The sequence below is a fragment of the Sciurus carolinensis genome, chromosome 1 (assembly GCF_902686445.1).
Source record: "Sciurus carolinensis chromosome 1, mSciCar1.2, whole genome shotgun sequence".
Lineage (NCBI taxonomy): Eukaryota > Metazoa > Chordata > Mammalia > Rodentia > Sciuridae > Sciurus > Sciurus carolinensis.
The window spans coordinates 144,378,091-144,395,605 of NC_062213.1; the positions used below are offsets into that span (position 1 = coordinate 144,378,091).

At 38.3% G+C, this 17,515-nt stretch overlaps 1 protein-coding gene and 1 non-coding gene across 2 annotated transcripts in view; one reads left to right on the forward strand and one right to left on the reverse strand.

Annotated features, from left to right (window-relative positions):
- Window positions 1-17,515, reverse strand: part of Gipc2 (GIPC PDZ domain containing family member 2) — an 89,339-nt gene that overhangs the window by 38,336 nt on the left and 33,488 nt on the right. Inside the window, 2 exon segments of the mRNA XM_047529363.1 lie at window positions 12,077-12,162; window positions 12,165-12,261. Of these exon segments, the coding sequence (XP_047385319.1) occupies window positions 12,077-12,162; window positions 12,165-12,261 (183 nt within the window).
- On the forward strand, window positions 2,166-2,271 carry LOC124968462 (U6 spliceosomal RNA). Its single transcript, XR_007105732.1, has one exon. It is a non-coding gene; the product is annotated as a U6 spliceosomal RNA (small nuclear RNA).

The window sequence follows — 17,515 nt, forward strand, 5'->3', positions numbered from 1 at the left end:
TTATTAAAATGTGAGTAGTTTTCCTTTCTACCCTCAAATTTTAAGAATATTGCTGTGTTCATTATTCTAGTATTACCATGCTCCATGCAAATGGAAAACAATACAAATTGAAACAGAGCTTATTATTTATCACTACAAATAGTTAATTTTAAAGCGAATAAACCAGAAATTGCATAATCTGGCATTGTTTTATTAGAAATCCTTATTAGTCTTCCATAGCTAACAAAAACAAAAGTAACCACAACATACCACTGAATACTACAGTTTCTAAACTGCCACAGAAAAATAAACAAGATTAAGAAAAAGATTAGAGTCTAAAGGCAAAAATTTAAACATACTATTACATAACCACTTTAAAGGCATTAAAGAATTTAACTTGGACTTTTTTCTTAACTTTTATTCTAATTTATCTTTTGATATGGCTTGAAACTATTTTTTCTTTGATTAGTTATACCATGCAAATTTCAGTATCTTAACACATACTATTTTTAGTTTTTGAGACTTATTTTTATGAGTTTATTAAAAATAAGCATTATAAAAAGCAATAAGTAAAAGACCTAAAAGTCATGGCTGACCCTTACCCGTGAAATAAAGGTCAGCATAACAGCAATCTCTCATTGCCCAGGCCACTGAGTAGGTGTAACAGTCACTAGAGAGGACCCAAACCGAAGGAGGAAAGGCAAAGTTACTGAGTCAGAGCAGGCAGCAGGGTGAGAATCCAGGCAGAGGATCTGGGATGAAAGAAGGGAAAATCAGTTTAAGAATCTTTGAGAAGAAAACCAGAAGTTGGACCAGAATTAGAAGCAAACTTAGAGAAACTAATTATTTATAGAATGGGTTACCTGGACCTTAGCCTCCTAAGTAGGTAGGATGTAGAATGAGGTAGCAGTAGGGACTGAACCAGGGGATGCTCTACCACTGACCTACATCCCCAGTCCCTTTTATTTTTTATATTGAGACAGGGTCTTACTAAGTTGCTGAGGCTGACCTCAAACCCAATCCTCCTGCCTTGGCCTCCCGAGTTTCTGGGATTAACAAGCAATGCACCACCTAACTCCACTGGTTTTTACTTTTTTTTTTTCCTTTTTTTTTTTTTTTCCTTTCTTTTTAAGTTGTTGAAGGACCTTTATTTTATTTACTTATATGTGGTGCTGAGGATCAAACCCAGTGCTTCACACATGCTAGGCAAGCACTCTACTACTGAGCCACAACCCCAGCCACTGGTGTTTACTTTTCTGAATGGTATTTAAAAATCAGAATAATATTTGTAGGGCTTGTAGCTCAGTGGAAGAGCACTTGCCTAGCACGTGTGAAGCAGTGGGTTCAATCTTCAGCACCACATAAAAATAAATAAAAATAAAAGTATTATGTCCATCTGCAAATAAAAATGTTTTAAGATATAAGAATAATAATATTTGTAATGTGAAAATTATATGAAACCCAAATCACAGTATCCATAAGTAAAATCAGTCCCACAGGGAAACACCCACACTCACTCAAGTATTGTCCATGGCTGCTATCACTTCAGTCAGTGACTTAGTTGAGTAGTTGCAACAGAGGCTGTACAACCCACAAAGCACAAAATATTTATTATCAGGCCCTTACAGGAAATGTTTGCCAATTCCTGTTTCAGACTAGACTAGAAATTTATGTTTTATTATAAGCATACTTTAAATTTTCTAATGAAGTTATTCACATACTTTTTTTCCTAGGAAATGTTGAGACCTGGAGGCTAAAATCAAGGATGTTTAGGTGGACTGTCTTTTCACCTGAGGAGTTTCACCTGTGAGAATCATGGAGAACTACAGAATGTATTTCTCTGTCATTGCTCTTTCTCTCTCTCCTAATTATGTAATGATTTATTGTTACTATGATTAAAGTATTAGCTATCAATTAAGAATACTGTCAGATATTTTACATGTATCATTATCTTTATGTCTCAAATAACCCTATAAGGTAGGGGCTAATATTTGAAAGAAGGTCAGAAAGGTTCAATGACTTGCCCAGGGTCACATGCTTGTCTGATTCTGAAGCCCAAGTTTTGTGCATTGCACTGTACTACCTCCCTAATCTAGAGTCCTGCCCCCTTGTCCTTGAATCCCTGTTACTGTCCTTCTCTTACTTTGACCTACTCTGACTTCCAAACACTATTAAAAGCACATTCAGCACTTATTTCAGTAGCACATAGACTAAACTTGTAACCATGCAGAAGAGACAAGCATGGTCCCTGCACAAGGATGGCATGCAGACTAATGCACATTCCATTTTTTTCTGCTTATCTTGGCCAATATAAGAATCACAGGAAAGATAAGTCAGAAATGAATAAAACTGATTACTTTTAAGAAGTGGGGGAAGATAATTGGAGAGACAGGGTAGGAGAAGAAATGGAACATCTTTGAAAAAAAAAATCTTTACATATAGTTTTGATTTTTTGAATCATATTTTTTATTATATTCAGAAAATAAAACTGGTTAAACATGGATGAGGGAAAAACAAACAGAAGCAAAAGGACTCAAGAGTATTTCAAATAAAGAGCATAGACACCAGAGGTAGGGGAAAATAGGACAGAACTATTCCAAATAACTTGTGAATACAAAACTTCAAATCTATATAATTTACACACACACACACACACACACACACACACACACAATAAAGACAAAATGGAGTACATTCAGACTTTGAACTCTTATTAATAGGTTTATTTTTCATAGTATTATCGATATAGCAATACTAAAACTAGTTGGTATAAATTGTAGGACTAAGCAAATGAGAGCATGTTTGAGTAAATATTTTTATAGGAAAGTCAAGGAATAGCCTTGAGATGAGAATGAAGCATAATTATGAATTCATCATTTCTAATAAACATGTTTACTTTTTTTTTTTTTTCTTTTTTCTTTTTGGTACTAAGGATTGAACCCAGAAGCACTTAACCACTGAGCAACATCCCTAGCCCTTTTTCGTATTTTATCTAGATACAGGGTCTCACTGAGTTGCTTAGTGCTTCACTAAGTTGCTGGCTTTGAACTTGCAATCCTCCTGCCTCAACCTTCTGAGTTGCTGGGATCATAGGCATGTACCACCACACCCAGCATAAACATGTTTTTCTAATGCTATCACTGAAAAAGACCTAGAAATAATAAAACTCCAGTAGCAATGAAAGACTACTACTCATAACTTGAGTTTGAAATATCAAGAACCTGAATTTGAAATATCATTTTAAAAAATCAGGGCTCCTGCTGGGCATGGTGGCACACACCTGTAATCCCAGTGGCTCAGGAGGCTGAGGATTACAGGAGGATCTCAAGTTCAAAGCCAGCCTCAGCAAACATGAGGTGCTTAGCAACTCAGTGAGACTCTGTTTCTAAATAAAATATAAAATAGGGTTAAGGATGTGGTTCACTGATTGAGTGCCCCTAAGTACCAAAAAAAAAAAAAAAAAACTCCTTAGAAAAATGGTTGAGTCTGGGCCTGAGAAAAGGAAGATATAAGATGAGCCTAGAACATCTTGTGCCAGAAAGTAAGGAACTGCTCTATAAAATGATGAGAGCCATACTGAAAGAGCCAGCTTACCAGATTTCTACAGGTCAAATCTCAGAAAATAAATGATAATACTAGCTTAGAACCCATTGAATAAAATAAAAAATAATGTACTCATGCTAATAAATAAATAAATAAATAGAACCAGTTTTTTAAAAAAGAATGTTTTCTAATAAATATTTAAAGAATGATGGTATTGGGAAAACTATCATTTTGCAACCATCATAGGAAAAATTGATTCAAGCAAGATACATCAATAGATGCTAGATTAGTGGGTTCTGAGTAAGGGAACAGGATATTTTCACAATGTCAAATATATCCCCACCATTATTTATTTATTTATTTTTTAAAATATACATATATTTTATTGATATACATAAAATTAGAAGTGCAGTCTTTAAAAAAGAAAAAAAACAAAGGATTTAGAATGTTGTTTAAAAGAAAAAATACATATACTCGAGATGAAATATATATGCCAATCACCCTGATTGTTTTATATATTTATTAATTACAAAGGAAAATACAATACTTTTGTGGTGAAAAAGATTGGTGGACACCACCTTAGACAAATGACAAAAATTAACATCATAAATAACGGGACAAACCAACATCAAGCACTTTCTGATGTGGTACACTGAGGACACTGCAGTACTTATGTAATTTTCCTTCCCAAAATGCACAACCTGTCTCTAACGTGAGGAAACATCAGAAAAGACTCAAATAAAGGGGATATCCCTCAAAAGGCTAAGAAACAATTCTAGATTTTAAAAGACTAGAAAGAAAAAAACCCTGGAGGCTCAAGATGACAGACTAATGACACCCAGCACTAGTTGCTCCTCCCAGGGAAACAAAGCCCAGGTGTGTAACTACTCTTGGTGTCTATGGCTATGGGTGAGCACTGTAAACTGACAGCAAAGGAAACAAAACCTGGTGAAAGCCAGAGAGTAAAGAGAATAACAAAGCGAAAGAATTTCCAGTGCCTGGCACCTCAGCTGGGGAAAGGGGACTCTCCCTTCTAAGGGAATAAAAGTAAAACAGGAAAAGTTGCAGTATAACACAGAAGACAGCACCCTACCAACAAACAATTTAAATAGGTGACAAGGACTATGCACTGCAAGTTAGCTTTAGAGAAGAAATTCACCTATCCCTCAGCAAACAGTGCTTGAGCCAGGAGCCATCTTGAGATAGGTCCTATTGTCAGAGACTAAACTGCTCTGGGGATCAGAAAACCTGGCAAAATCACATCTCAGGGTTCCTGTGGACACTCGCTGCATTGTCGGGACAGTGCAGTGTCGGGACTGCATTATGAGACAAGTGAGGCTTAGGAGCGTCTCCATAGCAATTCTGACCTCCACAACATGAATGAAACCAACTGAGCGTGCTTCTGCATGACCAGTCTGAGGTGCAAGGATCAAGGCTAGCTGACCACAGAGTCCTTGTATCGTCCCCTCCAGTTCAGAACTCAGTGGTTCAATTGCTCCCCACATCCTTGGAGAAATTCTAGGCATCAGCTACAGCTTTGCCATTTGCCAGGACACCCAGGACAAAGACTAAAACCCTCAGAAGCACACATATAGCTAGCACAGTCCACATTCTGCCAAAATTCAGCTGAGGGGAAGGACTTGTGTGGCCTCTGGACGCACCCTGGGTAGGCAGACTAAAAACCTTATGAAAGAATATACCCCTGGCAAGATCAATATTCTGCCTTGACCTGTTCAGCAAGAAACACAGGGTGCAACCTGGGTACCACCCCAAACTCACTTGGCAAGAGCTAAGAGAAACTACAGCAAGCTGTAGTTGAAACACACTCCTGCCCCCATACCTGGTGAATTCCAACCTTAGAAGTTATCTGAGTGCCTTGGAGGAATTTTGTTGTTGTTGTTGTTTTCTATTCTATCTTTTTTTGTCCTTACTTTTGTTTCATTTTTAATTTGATTTTTTCTTTTTTCTTCTTTCTCATGTCTTTCCCTTTTATTTTTGATATCATTTTCCCTATTCTTCTTTTGTTTTTATCTATTTTTATTATTCACTTTTTAATTATTTCTCTCTTTCTCTTGCTCTTTTACTTTTTTTCCCCTTCCAGTGCTGAGAATTGAACTGGGCCTCAGATGCTCTGTCTCTGAGGCATATTCCCATAAGCTCAGCACCAGTCACAATCCAGTCCTGCTAATATCCTGGCAGATACTTCTACTTAAAGAAAAGGAAGACATAAGATCTCAACTGTCCACCCATACTAAGTGTGCACAGATAAGGGAGGCTAAGGACCATATCCTAGACTACGTCCTGTGTTATTCCCACAGTAACAGAAGAACACAATGATTAATGGCATCACATCTATATGGATCCATCTTGGTCACACATGGTCCATTCGTGCAGAACTGTTATATCTGAAGATGAGTCCCACAGAGAGGAAGTTGTCATTCCAAGTCCCTTTCCATTCCCATGAACTACCAATTTCCAATAAGAAGGCCCTTCAACAACACTGAAGTAATCAGCATCAGAATCATTTCAAGTAACAGTGCTACTGCCAACAACAGTACTTGTGGAAAACCCCAACTCCAAAGGGGGTTCCACTCCCAAAACAGAAGTACCCAGAGGACACATCCCACATACTCTGCTGTCTACACCATATCTGCCTGAAGTAGAAGAGTGTCTCCACTCTTAGAAGTCTTACAGAGAAACTGGATCTTTTCAAATTCAATATAGAATGCTCTGTGCCCAAATCCATAAATCACAACCAAACAAGCTACAAGGAGATTAGACTATGGAGTCAGGTTAGAAATAAACACAACACTATACAACAAACCACTGCAGTCACACTGGCATTAAAAAAAAAAAATTCATACCATAAGGCCAACACGCAAAAACAGAAGAGATACTGATCCCAACAGATGGGCAAATCTCAACACTGATGGACAAATAAGAACAAACAAGGTGATCTGTCACTTCCTAAGGGTCACAGTACTAAAGAAAGGGAAAAAGAATGAATGAATGAAAAGAGCATACAATATCTCTGGGACACCAAACATCCATGGATACAGAAAACATAGTGAAATAATAGCAGAAAATGCCCCATATCTTAGGAAAGACATGAACATCCAGGTGCAGGAGGCATTTAGAACTCTAAACAGACATGACCAGAAAAGAACACCTCCACAACATATTATAGTAAAATTGCCAAAAGTACCCAAGAAATAAAGAATATTAAAAGTTGCAAGTTAGCCACAGTGGTGCATGCCTGTAATGGTCAAAGGTCACGCTGGAGGAAAGTTGCTCAGCTTGTGTCAACTAAAAAGGAGTGAGGGAGAAAATAAACCATGGCACCCAACAGTGACATACTTCCTCCAACTAGGTCCTACCTCCCTTCAGTTCAGCTATCAATTACTATTTATTATATATTCAGCTATTAATGGATAATCCATCAAATGGACTAATTCACTGATAAGGTTACAGTCCTCATGATCCAATCATATTGGGGACCATACTTTTAACCAGAAACTTTAGGAGACATTTCAGATCCAAACCATATACTGGGAAAAAGCAAAGTAATTCCCCTAAGATCAGAAACAAGACAAAATTGTCTACTCTCATCACTCTTATTCAATATAGTATTAGAAGTGCTAGCCAGAGAAACCAGGCAAGAGAAAGAAATGAAAGGTGTATAAACTGGAAAGGAGGAAGTCAAATACCCCATTTGCAGATATGACTCAGTACACAGAAAATCCTAAAGACTCCATCAAAAGACTTTTAGAGCTGATAAATTCACTTAAATACCAGTATACAAAAATCAAAACACAAAAATCAGTAGCTTTTCTATACATCAATAATGAACTCACTGAGAAAAAAATCAGAAAAGCAATATGATTCACAATAGCCAGAAAACAAATAACTAAGAATAATACCTAAGTAAGTATGTGAAATACCCTTACAATGAAAATCGTGAAACAATGAAGAAAGAAATTAAGAAAACACTAGAAGCTGAAAAGATTTCCTATGTTCATGGAGTGGGAAAATTAATGTTGACAAAATGGCCATACTACCCAAAGTGATCTACAGATTCAATGCAATCTTAATCAACAATGACATTCTTCACAGAACTAGAAAAAATAATCCTAAAATTCGTATAGAAACAAAAAAGACCCTGAATAGCCAAACCAGTCCTGAGCAAAAAGAACAATGCTAGAAGCACCACAATACCAGATTTCAAAACATACTACAGAAATGGTAATAAAATCAATATGGTACTGATAAAAATAGACCCATAGACCAACAGAATAGAAGTAGAATAAAAGACCCAGAAGTAAGTCCATACATCTTCAGCCAACTGTTCTTAACAAAGGTGCTAAAAACATGTTAGAAAAAGGTTAGCGTCTTCAACAAAAGATGCTGGGAAAAGTGGATACTTACATGCAGATGATTGAACCTAGATCCCTATCTCTCACCTTGCACAAAATGAATCAAAGACCTTACTATAAGACAGATGTTTTAAAACTACTAGAACAAAACATAGGAGAAACCTTTCAAGATATTGGCACAGTGATTTCTGGGTTAGGACCCCAACAGCCCAAGAAACAAAAGCCAAAATTGACAAATGGATTTAAAACAAATTTAAAAGTTTCCAAACAGTAAAGAAAAGTAAAGAGACAACCTACAGAATAGGAGAAAATCGTTGGTAGCTATTCATCTGACGGTTACTATCTAGAATAATTCAAGCTAAGCACAGTAGCACACGCCTGTAATCCCAGCAACTCAGAAGGCTGAGGCAGAAGGATCACAAATTCAAGGCCAGCCTCAGAAACTTGGCAAGGCCCTAAGCAACTTGGCGAGACCCTGTCTCAAGATAAAAAATAAAAAGGTCTGGGATGTGGCTCAGTGGCTAAGCACCCCTGGATTCAATTCCTAGTACAGGGAAAAAATAATAATAATTTAACAAAATAAAACATATAATCCAATCAAGAAATGGGCAAATGGTCTGAATACACACTTCACAAATGTAAGTGCAAATGGCCAATAAATATATGAAAAATTATCAGTATCTAATAGCTATCAGGGAAATGCAAATCAAAACAACATTGAGATTTCATCTCACCCCAGGAAGAACAGCAACTACCAAAAAAACAAAAAATAAGCCAGGTACAGGGGCACACACCAACTACTCAGGAGGCTGAGGCAGGAGGATCACAAGTTCCAGTTCAATCCTGGCAACTTAGAGACTCTGTCTCAAAATAAAAATAAATAGACCTGGTGATGTAGCTCAGTGGTAGAGCACTCCTGGGTTCAATTTCTAGTACTGAAAAAAAAAAATGTTGGTGAGGTTGTGGAAAAAAAAGACAACCTTATATTTTCTTGGTGGGAATGTAAATTTGTACACTCACTATGGAAAACACTGTGGAGGGTCCTCAAGAAAGTAAAAATAGAACCACCATATCATGTAGCTATCCCCTATCCCACTCCTGAGTACATATCCAAAGAAACTGAAGTCAGCATACAAAAGAAATACCTTCATACCCATGTCTACAGTGGCACTATTCACAATAGCCAAGAGATGGAAATAGACTAAGTGCCCATCAACAGATGAATGGATAAAGAAAATACACAGACACAATTGAGTATTATTCAGTCATAAAGAAAATAAAATCCTGCCTTTTGCAGGAAATGGGTGGAACTGGAAGACATCATGTTTAAGTGAAATAAGTTATACACAAAAAAGACAAATGTCATATTGTCTCTCATATGTAGAAACTAAAAAAAGATGACCTGAAAGTAGGACTATGAAAGTCCAGGAAGGGTAAGAAAGGGAGGGAGGACAATATCAGAACTTAATATATACATGTATGGAATGCCACAGTGAAACCCATTAATTTACCTAATTACTGCATTAATGATTATAATAATTTTTAAAAGACTAAAAGACATGGTAACTAAACATAAAGCATGACCCTGGACTGAATCTGTACCAGGGAAATGGACATTATTAGGAAAACAAATGAAGTTGCAATATGAACTATAGATTAATTTAAAAGTATTATATAAATGTGAGATTTTAAAATTTTATAACTGTACTGTAGTTATATATAAGGAATATCCTTGTGCTTAGTAATTACACTCCAAGTACTAAGGGATACATGCACACACACAAGAGTTCTTTATATCTTTATACTCTTGTGTAGGAAATTATCCCATTTTTAAAATTTTTATAAACTAAGTACACAGTACAATATGAATCTCTCTATTAAAGTGAATTCTGTGTTTGCTGTTTGGATTATTTTCCACTTTCTCCTTTGTCCACCAGGTCCTTTGTCTCCACAGGGCTAATGACTAGTACTCTAAGGCAGGCACATGTTAGACAAGGCATTAAAAAAAATAGAAACACGAGCTCCAAATGTCAGAGACTAACATCTAAAAAATCCACACATGTTTGCAAAACTTCCAAGCCCTTCTCTTCTGACATTAGAAAGTCACTGCTGCATATGCCTCATGTCCTGAGCTTCCCTTGGATAATCCCACATGACTTTCCCAACTCACAGATTTTCCATTTGGTCACCCACTCAACCTTCAGCACAGTCATATCTTTTGCAGAGTTAAAAATAGCCATTCTATCAAGTGGGAAGTTGAAGCACCATTTAGTTTAAGTATATAACTTTCCTAAAACTATTTCTTTAATGATGACAATGCATCAGCAAGTCAAGATTTGGACAAAATAAAGACATGCAACATGCTATGCTGCATGCAGCCTACCACTAATTCTTAGCTCAGCGCACAGGAATGCCAGGTCCACTGTCAGGCTTCTTGGATTCAAATCCTGAATTTCTCCAGCTGTATAACTTTGGGCAAATTACTTTAACTTTCCTGATCCTATTTTTATACCTGCAAGATAAGAGTTGCTAATATTACCTTCCCATGGACGAATCTCACAGACATAATGTTGAACAAAATAAGTCAGAAAAAATAGAGTATATAAACTTCAAGAAGCAAATGGTGACAGAAGTCAAAATAGTAGCTACAACTCTGAGAGCCATAGTGGCTACTACTCTCCCCAAAGGGGTGGAGGGGAGAGCATTTACTGAGAAAGGGCACAGAAAGGCTTCAGAGCAGTACAAACAGAATTTTCCATTGATATGGGTGGTAGGTACACAGGTGTTAAGATGTAGACATTCGGGCTGGGGAAATAACTCAGTTGATAGAGTACTTGCCTCGCATGCACAAGGCCCTGGGTTCAATCCCCAGCACCAAAAAAAAAAAAAAAAAAAAAAAAGATGTAGACATTCATTAAAAATTTGTTACACCTCACACAGGGGAGCATGCCTGTAAGCCCAGTAACTAAGGAGGCTGAAGCAGGAGAACAGCAAGTTCAAAGCCAGCCTCAGAAACTTAGCAAGGCCCTAAGAAACTTAGTGAAATCCTGTCTCAAAATAAAAAATAAAAAGGGCTGGGGATGTGGCTCAGTTGTTAAGCACCCTGGGTTCAATTCTGATACCAAAAAAAAAAAAGGAAACTTACACCTCAACAACATAAAAGTAAATAAAAAGACATAACACCAACAAATAGAATTGTTGTGAGAATTAAATAAGAAAATATATGCAAAGTGCCTAGTACCTGGCAAGCATTCAGTATAAGTCAGCTGTTATTATTACAGTTACATTCAACTCCAAGGCAGAAGGATCACCTGATCCCAGAATTTCATGGCTAGACTGGGCAACATAGCGAGAAACCATTTCAAAAGGAAAAAAAAAAAAAAATGTTTCGCTTCTGTCCTGAACATGTACAGACTTTTTTTTACTTGTCATTATTCCCCAAACAATACAATAACAATTTACATAACATTTAAATTTTATATATAAGTAATCTAGAGATGATTGAAAGTATGTAGGAGAATGTCATAGGTTATATGCAAATTCTACAGAAAGTCGAGCTTCTGAAGACTAGCATCCCCAGAGAGTCCTGGAACCAATCTCCACACAGATGCCAGGTAACAACTGTCCTTATTACAACAGAACTATTTTTAAGAGGTATTTACCTTTTTACTACTCCTTATTTCGAAAAATTTTTGTCCCATTTCAAACTTCTTTCTCTTGCCTTTGTTTCTTTATATTACTGTCTCTGTATTTAAACAGAGGAATTATATAGTTCATGTAATTCTGAAGAGCAATTTAAAGAAGTAAATAAAGTAGCTGAAAATCTGTGCAGTTAAAAGGAACCCTAAATCCCTGGATGTCAGCATGAATGTCATCTGATTTTAGAGCTGCAAAACTGGAAAAACTTACATGAACAGGCACCAGGAACAGTCTTTCTTTTCAATAAGTTCTATATTCAAGAGGAAGTTTAAACCAAAGGGAAGAAATTCAAAGAAAGGGTAAACAAAAAATGATGTCTTTCAACATTTTTTTTAAATGAAAGTGAAACTAACATTACCAATTCATGCATGCCTGCTGAGCCAGCTCTCACCCTGAAGATCATTTCTGTCATTGACCTGGTAGATTTTCTTAAATATTACCCTCAATTAGGTCACACTGTTTTGGTTTGCTTTGTAACTTACCTTGATAAAAGCATAGCCAACACCATTATCTGTGATGGTGAGTCCAAGTGAATCTTCAGATTTATACACATTCACTTCTTTTTTAGTCCTTTCACATGGGCAAATATGAAATCTTCAAGACCTAATTGCCCTCCTAGGAGTTTTTCCATGTCGATTTTAGGTGTGTTTAAAGTACAATATAAGATCTACAAAGATAAAGAAATATATTGTCAGTTCCCATCAGGAAAACATTCTGGTCATCACCTTATTTGATAAATATTGGGTAAAATAGTTCTAAATTTATGATGTCTAAGTCCACATATAAAATGTGTTCATGTGTTGGCTGGACAAAATCTGAGACTCATTTTCATGTAAAGACATTAGGTAACATGTACTGTTTTCCATAGGTCTCACAATAGCTTTATAAAGTACCACATTATTTCCATATCACAAACAAGAAATGGGGCATAGAAAGACAGTTTTCCTAAAGACACAAAGCAGTACTTGTCAATGTCAAGGATTTAAGGTCAGGCCCTTCCACTTCTCAGTGGCTTCAACTGTATGACCTGCTATTTACAAGGCTGAAATCAAAGACTAAATTCCAAAAAATCTGCATAACATACTCTGCATGATACACACACGGCAATAAAAATACAGGCAAACCTACACGTGAAAACTGGTACACGTATTTTTTTAAAAGAAAATTTTATTTATCTTGCATTACAGTGCTTTAAAAAAAACAATTTCATGACTGGGCATGGTGATGCACCACCTGTAATCCCAGCAACTCAGGAGGCTGAGGCAAGAGGATCACAAGATCAAGGCCAGCCTCAGCAACTTAATGAGACTATAAGCAACTTAGTAACACTCTGTCTCAAATAAAAATAAAAGAGCAGGAGATGTAGCAACATGTCCCTGGGTTCAATCCCCAGGACCAAAAAAAAAATCTCATTAGTGAATGAGGTGTGAAAAGTAAAAATGTTTTAGGGCTAAGGTAAAATTTAAAGACTGAGAAATCCAAACCTCAACTTTAAGGAGGGACTGAGGTTTGGAGGAGTTAAAGCAACTTATCCAAATTCACGGAATAGTAAAAAGGTAACAAAAAAAATTACCTTAACAGTTAGAAAATTGTGTGGACACTTTAAAGAGTCTTCGTAAGTTTGGCAAGTCTCTATTTGACCTCTTTTTCCCTTCAGAAATATGACTCATTTTACTAAAATATGCAGTGCTACTCTTAAGTTTCTTAACCATAATCTGAATAATTTGGAGGTCCAAATACAAGATTATGGAAGAGAGGAAAGGTGAGAATGTATCACTGGTTTAAAAATCAAATTCAATGAACAGGAATTGAATATCTTCTATGTACCAAATCAAAAAGACATTTAATATGGCTATTTATGCCCACATGGCTAAATGGAATTTTATCTCTTTTTTTATTATTGAGTCCTGTTCACTTTAGATACTGATAACTCTCTGTTAGTCAGCTTTGCATAACTACAATGAAATACCTGGGGGAGCTCACTGATAAAGAGAAAACATTTATTTAACTCATGTTTCAGAGATTAAAGTACAGATGAAATGACCCCATCTGCTTGGGCTCTGAAGGTGATGGGGGGGACACAGCAGGTGAGAGCACATCATGGCAAGAATGTGGGGGGCAGAGAGTTCACATGGTCAAACAGGAAGTCAGAGAGGGAGACTGGGTCCCACAATCCATTAGGGATACTTCCCTAATGACCTCTAACTAGGCCCTACCTCCCAAAGGTTCCACCACCTCTCCACATGTCACCTTGTGGACCAACTCTCTAAACACCATGAACCCTTGGGATGGTCAGACTGTTAGTGAAAGTTCAGTCCTTGTCCCCATTCCAGTCCAATAATGAAGATAAGGTTTGGGGAAAAAAACGGAAAAAGAAGTTGCATTGCTTTGCTAGCAAAGGAGAAAAGCAAGGACTCCTGTCCTGGAGGCCGAGATTTTCCCCCTCAGGAGGCATAGGCATGTTTTTTAAAGAGGTGATTTGAAGGCTACATTCTCTGTCTGGAGTTGTAGTTCACTTGTTAATTTGGAATACAGTCATTTCTTTGATCTTCTGGTGCCATACCCAAGACTGGATTACTTTGTTCCTGTGGCGGTTGTGTGCACAAGGACAGATAACCATGCCTAGGATGGGCAGGAATGGTAATCCTGTTTCCCCTGAGATTAGGCAAAGGGAGAGATTAGGAAGGTGAGGGAGAGAGGAAGAGAAAGAAACACGTCTGTTTTAAAAATAAGAAAGTAAAGGGGGTTTCAAGATGGCAGACTAGGGGGGTTTTCAAGATGGTGGACTAGAGGGCAGCTGCATTTCATGTTGCTCCAGGATGCAGGATTCAAAAGAGGAGATAGTGAGAGACTTGGGACCAACTCAAAGCCACCGGGTGAGTCTCTCCCGTTGGGGAGGCGTCCCGGATGGGGCGGTAGCCCCGGAAAACAGGAACTTTGTGAAGTAGAGTTGCTCGGCGAGAAGCCCCTCCCCCACTGAAGCGGTAAACACGGACCACTGGGAACATCGTAGCAGAGGCCACTCAGCACAGCGCTTGGACTCGGAGCAACCACTGGGGCTCCGGGCGGCTGCCTGAGGAAGAGCTGCGTGGCGAGATGTTTGGACTCAGAGCGATCGCTTCTGAACACCGGGGGGTTGCCCGGAGGAAGAGGAGAAGAGCGGCGGGTCGCTTGGTCTAGGAGTGACTGCATCAGAGCCACAGGTGGTTGCCAGAGGAGGAGCTGCGTGGTGAGTTGTTTGAATTCAAAGAGACCGCTCCTGAACAACAGTGGCCTGCCTGGATGAGGAGCGTGGTGGGTCGCTTGGTCTCCGAGCGACCACTCCTAAACACTCGGGGGCTACCCCAAGGAGGAGGAGGAACAGGGCGGGTCACTTGGACTCGGAGTGACTGCCTAGGGCTACGGGCGGTTGGCGGGAGGAGGAGGACGCGAAGTGAGTTGCTTGGATTCCTAGTGACTGTGTCAGAACACCGGGCGGCTGTCCGGAGGAAGAGGTGTGTGGCGGGTCTCTGGGTCTCGGAGCTATTGTACGGGGCTCCAGGTGGTGGCTCAGAGGAGGGGCTGCATAGCCAGGCAATTAGGAGCAGAGCAGGGTGCCAGGACCTAGGCGGCTTCTTGCTAGAAGAGCTGCACAGAGACACGCCTGGGGGCAGAGCAAAGTTTCCAGGAATGCGGGCAGATTCTCTGAGGAGAGGCAGCCTAAGGAGACTCGCCTGCGAAGGGTGAGGCTCCAGCCCAGGAGGTAGGTCCGGGCCCCTGGGAAGGTTGCAGAGAAGACAGCCAGCCCAGGCGGTAGTTGTAGATTGAGGGGAACCTCTAGGAGGGGAACTGATCAGCAAGACATCCCCACAGAGTGAGTCTTCCCTGCCGGGTGAGGTTTTCCACAAGGACGGTAAAACCAGAGACACAGGCACAAACAGGCCTTGCCTCAGCCCGCAGCCTAGTTCTCCTTTGGATGACCATTGGTCAACAAGTGGAGGCACCTCTTCCCACTATCAGGGAATATACCCGACCTGAGGGTCCACAACCCTAGAGAGGCAGCTTCCTTGTGGAGCACCGCATTATCAACTTCCTCCAAGACTGCAGGCTACTGAAGGATAAGAAGGGATATACTAGCAATCTTCAGGGACATTATAAGTTGATAGAGGAAATCTGCAATATCTTAATGACCCACTGATTCCTGAACAATATGAGAAAACAAGGGAAGAAAATGCCCCAAACAAATCTAGATGTTACATCAATAAATCCAACAACAGCATGGCAGAAGAAATGACAGAAAGGGAGTTCAGAATGTACATAATTAAAATGATCAGGGAAGCAAACGATGAGATGAAAGAGCAAATGCAGGCATTGAATGATGAGATGAAAGAGCAAATGCAGCATTGAATGATGAGATGAAAGAGCAAATGCGGGCATTGAATGATCACACCAATCGACAGTTAAAAGAGCAAATACAGGAAGCAAAAGATCATTTCAATAAAGAGTTAGAGATATTGAAAAAAAAAACAAACAGAAATCCTTGAAATGAAGGAAACAATAAACCAAATTAAGAACTCCATAGAAAGCACAACCAATAGGATAGAACACCTGGAAGACAGAACTTCAGACATTGAAGACAAAATATTTAACCTCGAAAGCAAAGTTGAACAAACAGAGAAGATGGTAAGAAATCCTGAACAGAATCTCCAAGAACTATGGGATATCATGAAAAGGCCAAATTTGAGAATTACTGGGATTGAGGAAGGCTTAGAGAAACAAACCAAAGGAATGAACAATCTATTCAATGAAATAATATCAGAAAATTTCCCAAATCTGAAGAATGAAATGGAAAATCAAGTTCAAGAGGCTTATAGGACTCCAAATACACAAAATTAAAACAGACCCACACCAAGGACATTATAATGAAAATACCTAACATACAAAATAAAGACAGAATTTTAAAGGCTGTGAGAGAAAAGAACCAAATTACATTCAGGGGGAAACCAATACAGATATCAGCAGATTTTTCAATCCAGACCCTAAAAGCTAGAAGGGACTGGAACAACATTTTTCAAGCTCTGAAAGAAATGGATGCCAACCAAGAATCTTATACCAGCAAAACTTACCTTCAAATTTGACGATGAAATAAAATCATTCCATGATAAACAAAAGCTAAAAGAATTTACAAAAAGAAAGCCAGCATTACAGAACATTCTCAGCAAAATATTCCATGAGGAAGAGATAAAACACAAAGAAGCAAATCAGCAAAGGGAGGAATTATCCTAAAGGAACTGTCAAATAAAGGAGGAACCAAGTTGTGTCAAAAAATAAATAAATAATAAATAAAATTTTAAAAATGAACCAAATGACCAGGAATACAAATCATATCTCAATAATAACCCTGAATGTTAATGGCCTGAATTCATCAATCAAAAGACATAGACTGGCAGATTGGATTAAAAAGAAAGATCCAACAATATGCTGCCTGCAAGAGACTCATCTCATAGAAAGAGATACCCATAGACTAAAGGTGAAAGGATGGGGAAAACATACCATGCACATGGACTCAGCAAAAAAGCTGGAGTATCCATCCTCATTTCAGATAATGTGGACTTCAAGCCAAAGTTAGTCAGAACGGATGAAGAAGGACATTTCATACTGCTTAAGGGAACCATAAATCAGCAAGATATAACAATCATAAACATCTATGCCCCAAACACTGGCTCATCCATGTATGTCAAACAAATCCTTCTCAATTTTAGAAACCAAATACACCGTAACACAATAATACTAGGTTGATTTTAACACACCTCTCTCATCACTGGACAGATCTTCCAAACAAAAATTGAACAAAGAAACCATAGATCTTGATAACACAATTAATAATTTAGACTTGACAGACATTTATAGAATATACCATCCAACCAAGAGTAAATACACTT